This window comes from Ictalurus furcatus, chromosome 4 (assembly GCF_023375685.1).
Source record: "Ictalurus furcatus strain D&B chromosome 4, Billie_1.0, whole genome shotgun sequence".
Classification (NCBI taxonomy): domain Eukaryota; kingdom Metazoa; phylum Chordata; class Actinopteri; order Siluriformes; family Ictaluridae; genus Ictalurus; species Ictalurus furcatus.
In genome coordinates this window covers 655,001-662,986 of record NC_071258.1, presented here as the reverse complement: position 1 = coordinate 662,986, position 7,986 = coordinate 655,001, and the positions used below count along the sequence as shown (strand labels likewise).

At 40.5% G+C, this 7,986-nt stretch overlaps 1 protein-coding gene across 2 annotated transcripts in view; it reads right to left on the bottom strand.

Annotated features, from left to right (window-relative positions):
- Positions 1-1,808: 1,808 nt before the first annotated feature.
- The window catches only part of cd9a (CD9 molecule a), a 9,634-nt gene continuing 3,456 nt past the window's right edge, over positions 1,809-7,986 (bottom strand). Inside the window, exons 1-8 of one of the 2 annotated variants that reach the window (XM_053622430.1) lie at positions 5,994-6,666; positions 4,532-4,634; positions 3,833-3,930; positions 3,563-3,637; positions 3,215-3,316; positions 3,040-3,132; positions 2,369-2,452; positions 1,809-2,202 (exon numbers count right to left, since the gene is read on the bottom strand). In XM_053622430.1, the coding sequence (XP_053478405.1) occupies positions 2,137-2,202; positions 2,369-2,452; positions 3,040-3,132; positions 3,215-3,316; positions 3,563-3,637; positions 3,833-3,930; positions 4,532-4,634; positions 5,994-6,056 (684 nt within the window). In that variant the 5' untranslated portion in view covers positions 6,057-6,666 and the 3' untranslated portion in view covers positions 1,809-2,136. Of the gene's footprint in view, positions 2,203-2,368; positions 2,453-3,039; positions 3,133-3,214; positions 3,317-3,562; positions 3,638-3,832; positions 3,931-4,531; positions 4,635-5,993; positions 6,667-7,986 lie in introns of those variants that run through there. The other variant, XM_053622429.1, reaches the window with a different exon arrangement.

Genomic DNA, 7,986 nt, shown 5'->3' with positions numbered 1-7,986 from the left:
GACCGCAGGAGCCGCCTTTTTCTTCCAGAACAGCTGCAGTAACTTCTTGGCTGGAATTAAAATATACACAAGCAATCTGTGTTGCGTTCCTGATGATGCACGCGTACCATCGGACAGTCCGGTTGGATTTGCACCCGAAATATTATAAACTGAATAAATATTTCACAAAAGCTCCGGGGAAAGTCCACATCGTGTTCATTTAACCATCGCAGAAATGAACGCGCGTGCAATTTTTTACAATTACTGCAGGTGTTTGCCGAGACGCGTCATGTGACGTCATCACGACGCCCTGTTCGATTCACGTGCGTCCAACACGAGTACAGCTAAAAGCTCTCATTTACCAACAAACATCAAGTTCGTGTGATTCGAGTAGTTTTCCGCAAAAAAAAAGCACAAAAATAAAAACTCCACGAAATCCTGTAGGGACTGAAAGTTTAAGAAAAAGTAAGTGTATGATCGAAATAAAATTCTTAACAGCTAATAACCTTTAACGTGCAATTACGAATAATTTCATTAAATAATTCAACATGTAATTATTCAGTTCTTTTTAAGCAGTTTGAGACACTAATGTTAATAACGCTTCTCATTTAGATTCAATCCAAACCTATTTAATATATTTACTTTTTCTACTACGACTCCCAGGTTTTTAGGGAAAAGGGAAAATCAGGAAGCTTCAGATTCACGTGTGAGTCATCGCCGTGATTAACGTCACGATCAAACGTTTCGTTCATTAGTGTTTCCTGTAGATTCCTCATTACTGACCTGCTGATTGAGGACCTGATCACCATCTCGCTCTCACACACACACACTCTAACCTTTTGACCCACAGTGCTCTCAAAAATTATTGGCCCCCTCTCACTAATAATAATAATAATAATAATAATAATAAAAAGCTATTTGAAAATAAATCCCATGCGATAAGCGATAATATTTTGGGCTTACACATACAGGGGCACTGTATACTTTTTATTTTAAAATGTAACATTATTATAATATTTTCATTCTAATAATATCGATCACAATGTGTAACAATGTCTTTAAAACCTGTTTCAAAATTATTGGCACCCCCCACGATTATTATTATTATTAAATTAATATTTCATTTCATGTTTCAACCTCAGACCTGTAAGGAGAGAGGAACAGCACTGGGTCTCCTCCTGTGACGAGGCCGGAGGCAGGTGTAGAAGGTCTCGGCCGTTCCTCCATGCACATCGTAATCTCTTTTACATTCTTAGGCCTGTGCACAGGGACCTCCGGATTGATTCACAACACAGTGTCAACAAGGTTCAAAGGTCAGTGTCTCGCTGAAACATCCGTCTATGATCAAATCGTAACCCTGTGGCAGAGGCAGCCCAGTCTTTATTTGTGCTGAAGTGCTTCGGATGGATAATAAGGAGATTTTACGTGTGTGCAACCTCATATTTATACCCCATGGAACAGGAATTATACAAAGAGAGAGCTGAGAGACTGAAAACAATCAAATACATTTTCACTCAAGGCTTTTCACAATGGAAAAGTCGAATGAGTCGAATTTGAGTTTGCATTCACTGTAAATATTCCTCTGATGGTGCACGCGTGTTTGAGAGAAAATACTAATATTTAATTATTTAAAAGAAGACCTTTTTTTTTTTTTTTTACGAGAACGATTTTTCTCATAAGAACTTTCAAATTATGGTGTTTATTTTATACAATCAAGGGTGCCAATAATTCTGGAATGGACCGTGGAGCATCATGATTGCCAGTACAGAGCAATAAAATTATTTGAGTAACATAAATAATGAAGGAAAAAAAAAAACCTCACACATGAATATGTTTAAAAAGGTCATAGATGTGTTTTTATCAACACAATATCAGCGGAGTGACAGGCAGAGTGCAAACAACAACAACAACAACAACAACAACTTAATCGTCAGTTCTGACATTAACAGTGAAAAAATCTATTGTCCAACGAGCTCCACGAACTCGACTAAATCTACAGCTTCGTTTTTCATGGTATGAGCCGATCATAGAGCTAAACGGTGAAAAGTGAAAGTCCCACCCATCAGAGGCGAGCTGCGCAGAGCCGGCGGTGACAGCGAGAGCTTCGGGATGGAAATCATGCAACACGAATACGGCAGTGTTGGGCATAAACACCCCTCAGACGATCTCCTGACTCTTCCTGATGGCACACAGCAGCATCATGCTGAAGATCATGCCCAAGATCTGCAAAAAAAAAAGAGAGATAAAACATGATAAATATAAAAACTAACTGATTAAAAGCGGCGTATTTACAGGAGCTGCTGTCGTCTTTTCAAAGCAAAATGAAATTTCTAAACATCAAACGCACAACAACATGAAACTCTTTTTACAAACATGGGGATAAATTTACCATGATCACTCCGATCCCGATCCCAATACCGCCGATGATGTGGAGTTTAGAGGTGAAGAATTTCTCAATAGCATCAGGACAGCTCTGGGAAAATAAATAAATAAACAAACAAACAAATAAATAAATTCCTTTTAACCCGACCTGCAGTGAAAATAAATAAATCAACTCTTTTAGAATTGAAACTGATTTCACGGACACTGTTATCATGCTGAAGTTGACTAGTTTCCTCGAACAGCACGTCCCCACGGAGTTTTATTCCTCTTACACCACAGCAGTTTACTTACATACTTTTTATCCATTTATAGCTACATTTAATGTTTTAGCGCTGACACTGGAGACTCCTTCCATACATGTTACATACACGTCTTCTTACAGAAAACTGAGCAGTTGCTATAGAAACGATAAGGTATTAGAACGAGCGCATTAATATAAACCTGCGCTACTGTCAGAGCCGCTGTTATAGAGAACTCATCACCACCTCCTGACCAATCACAATCCAGAACTCAGCAGCGCCGTGGAGATAGAGGAATAAGTGTGTACAGAACTACACCTGTAACTGTGGAAGAAGGTGTTATATATCGAGTAATGTAAGAGAAGTGTGACATGATGTTTACGTGTTAATATTATGCTGAGGTTGTCGTTGTCATTGGGAAATTTCCCGGGGTGGTTACCTTGGTGATGAGCACTTCCAGGCCCTCACGCTCAGGACACGTCTCCTCGGGAGTGTCCGTGTCCTCGGAGCTGAAGGGTCCACAGCAGTTCAGCTGAGGAACAGAAATGGCAGTGATGTGTTATTGTGAGCGTGAATGAGAGAGCGATGAGGAGAGACGGAGGCTCGGAGCTCACCCCGTTCTGGATCAGATGCAGGGTCTCTCGCAGAGCATCCTGTCTGTCCTCTTTGTATTTCTTGTAGGTTTCCTTGTAGAACTGGGTGACATCATCAACAACCTGCGAACACACAACACACCTGGATGGAAAAAGAGACGGCTCAGAACCCACGCTGCTACGAGACAGTGGCAAGACTTCGCAACCTCGCATTCTAAACCGTGCGCTTTTATAGTCCGTAAACAGGAAGTGAATAACTGGACTACAGCTCTGGTGACATTGAGCTCTGTTCTGACAGAGTGTGTGTGTGTGTGTGTGTGTGTGTGTGTGTGTGTGTGAGTGACAGAGAGAGAGAGAGAGCACACTGACCTTACTCTGGATGGAAAATCCCCAAATCCCAATGGCCACTTCCACAACAAAGATAAGCAGGAGGAAGAAGAAAAACTGGGGGAAAAAGAGTAAAAAGAGAATCATAATCAGGGAATTCTCTTCCTGGTGACGCTGAAAGATTTATGTGTGGATTAATTTCAGGAAAAAACAAACGACAGAAATAAAAGAGTGAGAGAGAGAGAGAGAGAGAGAGAGAGAGAGAGAAATGTGAAAAGGGAGTGATAAAGATAAGAAGATATTTATACTCACCAATCCCAGCATGCACAGCGACTCCTGAATGGCGCCGCAGCAACCGAGGAACCCGACCAGCATCATCAATCCTCCTATGGCTATGAGGATACACACCACTACACACACACACACACACACACTTTACATATGCACATAATTAACACACTCCCTCAGTGTTCACATTACGTCACAATTATGAGACAGCTGTTCATCTCAGACTTGGAAAATCGGCCGTTTCTATGGCAACACGTACATCATCAATTAGGTGGTGCAGTAACGGTTATAAAAACCATCATATATCACAAACATATGAAATCACACACACTGTCTCGCACACGAAACACATCTGGAACACATGATTATAAAGATTACCGCTCCACTGTTACCATCCCGTGTTTTATTCCTCTTATACCACAGCACTTCACCACCAAGGACAAGTTCTTTTATTTATTAAACAACAACATTATACATTTTATGCATTTATAGTTAGATTTAATATTCAGGTTAGATATCAGTCGTGGCGTTACTCCCTTACTGTGGAATAAGCCGCTATTTTCAGACTGACTTGTTTCTTACATGATTTTAGAGCTTTAAAAAAAACCTTTATAACCGCTGAGGGTGCGTTCGCTTTAAGACGTTAACGATGTTTACACCTTATCACTGTAACTGTGACGTGATGGAGACCGCACACCAGACCGCACACCAGACCGCACTGACCTGTGTAGAAGCCACTCGGAGAGTCGTCACCTTCAAACAGGTTTTTAGTCCTGGGATCAAACCTGAGCCAGAGACCCACAGCCAACACAACTGTACCTGCCAGCTTACACACACACACACACACACACACACACAAACAAAATGATGTATAAATCGTCACATTTTATTCAAATTTATGCAAATCCTACTTCCCCATAGTTAACATAATTGCAAATAAACTTCGGTCAACAACATTATAAAATAAACATTAGATAAATATGTTTGTAATGTTTCTTTAGATCAACATCTGACAGAGGAAACAGTCTAGAGAGCGTTCTGATCGTCCTTTAAACATTATTAAACCTTTTAAATAATCGCACGTGGAAAAAAGCTACAATGATCTGTTAACATTTTTCATATAAATCCTACAGAATACAGATGTGTCCTTTACACTGTACACCACAAACAGTTCACATCTGTCAAACATACTGTGATATGTGTTTCTGAGAACTCTCGTGCAGGTGTGGACTAGAACATGACAGATTTAAAATGAGCACTAAACGGTACTTTTCCTTGCCACCGGTGTGGAACTCTCAATTTACACCTTCAGTACCTTTAGTGTGTCTTTCACCTGGAAATGTGAGTGTTCTGTAGCTTTAAAACGACTCGGACCGGGAGCTGAGGTGAACTAACAGACCCAGCTAAGCTATTAATCATCATTCGGCCTTGGCTGCATTCGCCTAAAGTTTATTTTTTATTCCGAATCTGATCAACGTTTGCACAAGTATTAGATGTTTTGTGGGAATGTATCATGTAACGTTTTAATCATATTCTGCTGAAATGAACGAAATGACTCGGAAAAAGATTCAAAGATCCGAGTCAGTAAAATGATCCGAACGTCCCATCACTACTTCCAATGTAAGTGGGCCACGCCCATTTTAGGTTTAAATCCGAATACAGATAGATAGTGAGCACTGATCAGACAGTGTTATTGCGTTCTCTGCTTCTTCTGCACATCGGAATGTGAAAGCAGATTATTGTGAAGTTGACCTGAAGTGCACCACAAATCCGTGTCCTGAGCCACGCCCCTGTAGAAGAGTGCGGAAACAGTGCAGTCAACATGTGCATGCAAAGAGTCGCTAGTGAAATATCACGTGATTCACTTTCTCAACTCAAACGTGCCGCAAAAGTGTCAAGTGAATAAAAGTTTTAAATCTCTCTGACTGACAATCAGCTGATTCCATCCCAATGCGCACGATCTTTTTCTCTCCCCCCCCCGGCCCCCCCCCGTTTCTCCCCCCCCCCCCGCCCCCCCCCGTTTCTCCCCCCCCCCCCCCCGTTTATATATATATATATATATATATATATATATATATATATATATATATATATATATATTCACATTTCTTGTCACAGAGCGAGCAAATGAAACTCCACGCGCGCGCACACACACACACGCGCGCGCGCGCGGGCACACACGTACCCAGTAGAGAAGGTTGAAGATAAGCAGCAGGTATTTCACACACGGTATTAAAAAGCAGTTCATTCTGCCCGAACAGCTGCAGTTTTCCTCTCAGTTCCGGCTGAAGGAGAGATTAAAGCTGAAATATAATTCACAACTGGAGTGTTTCTCTTTCTAAAAGTCCAGTGCAGACACTAAAACATCCGCTGTACCGCCTCGTGCGTGCCGTCTTTCCAGGGAAAATCCCAAAACAAAAGAGTCAGGAAGTCGACTTCTGCTCACCTCAGCCAAAAAAACACATCCAAACACACCAGGTCAGGGAAGTGAGGCGAGCTCATGAATATTAATTTAGCAGAGATTAGAACCGGCACGTGATTGGCTGATTCGAGACCTGGATTTTAGAGTATATTTCTCACAGTGTATAATTCTTTAACCCGCTTATAAGAGAATACAGTGAGTACACAGTTATACAGGCTGAGCTGAACTCTTCTTGCTCCACACACACACATACACACACACACACACACACACACAATATCACCACTATAACAAACACACAGCACACTGATCATCACAGCGGACTGATGCTAACTTTATTCATTCATTTGATTAGCCAATTAAACAATGTGTGCAGGGTCATAGCTAGGGAGGTCTGGACCCCCCTGAAAAAAATATCTTTTTCACCCTCCACTCATATCATAGTGTATAGGATATGTAGGTCATGTAGCCTATAGGGGTTTCCTATATTTTCCTTAAATGTTTATATAAATATTACATCAAAACAATGGCATTAAGAAATGAATAACTTCTTATGAAACACTGTTTAAAGTCCTCAAGAAATGATTCAAGATAAACTAATAAAATAACAAAAGGAATTAATAAAATGATCAAATTACACTCATTTTAAAAAGTATCAGCCGTATAAGTCTTTCCAGTCACAGTCTGGTGTCTAACGGCTGAAGTGAACATTTGGAAATGGAAAAAGAACGCAGTCAAATGTCAAATAAAACCATTTAAATTACTCAACGTTTTCATTTTTCATGAAGACAATATGGTTCTGCATAATATATATGACTAAATAAATCTAATAAATGTACCCGTCTAAGAGAAGGGAGATGTATCTGTGTTTTCTTGACAGTGTCGTTATCTTAAAACATCACATCAGCGGTCTCGACTCTGACGGGTGATGTTCACTAGCTGGGGGGACTTACAGTTTTTGGGTCCCTCTGTTGTTCGTCACTGACTGAGCTGAAATTATTAATAACCATCGGACTAAACCATTTTTAAGGAGGGGAGAGGAGATATTTGGAAAACTTCTTTCACGAAACTGCATGTTTTTGCAGTTTTCAGGAAACTTTCAGGCATACAAGCTGAAGCTGTAATATATATACTATAATTATTCATAGAGTAGGGGCCTATATAGGGTAACTACTGGATTTCGTCGGGCCCCCTATAACGGTCACCACCTTTCACCACACTAACAGCGGCCCTGGCTCTGTCTGTCTATCTATCTGTCTGTGAGTGAGAGAGCAAGCCTCTTATACCACAGCACTTTAACAATGATTTTACAATTAATTAAAGAATGACATCATACTTTTTATCCATTTATAGTTACATTTAATCTTCCAGGAAACAAGTTAGTTCCTGTTCTCACTTACATTAAAGCAGCTGGTCATAATACCGAGAACCTGCAAAGAAGTGTAAACTCCCCTGTCACGATTGGGAGGTGAAGGAGGATGCAAGTGCAGATTATTTATTACATGAAATATAAACAAGTAACCAAACTGTGAAAACAACAACCATAAACATGAACCGTGGAAACAAGGCAAAAAAAAAAACCCAACAAACCGTACACGCTCTAATCAATACTGAGACACGCCCACAACAACAAACAACAACTACAACAGAATTATGTGAGACCGGAAGACTGTAACTTAAATAGTGGGGCTAACAAGGTATAACAAGACACAGGTGAGAGTGATTAGTGAGTCATGTGACATGCTGGGGCTGATGG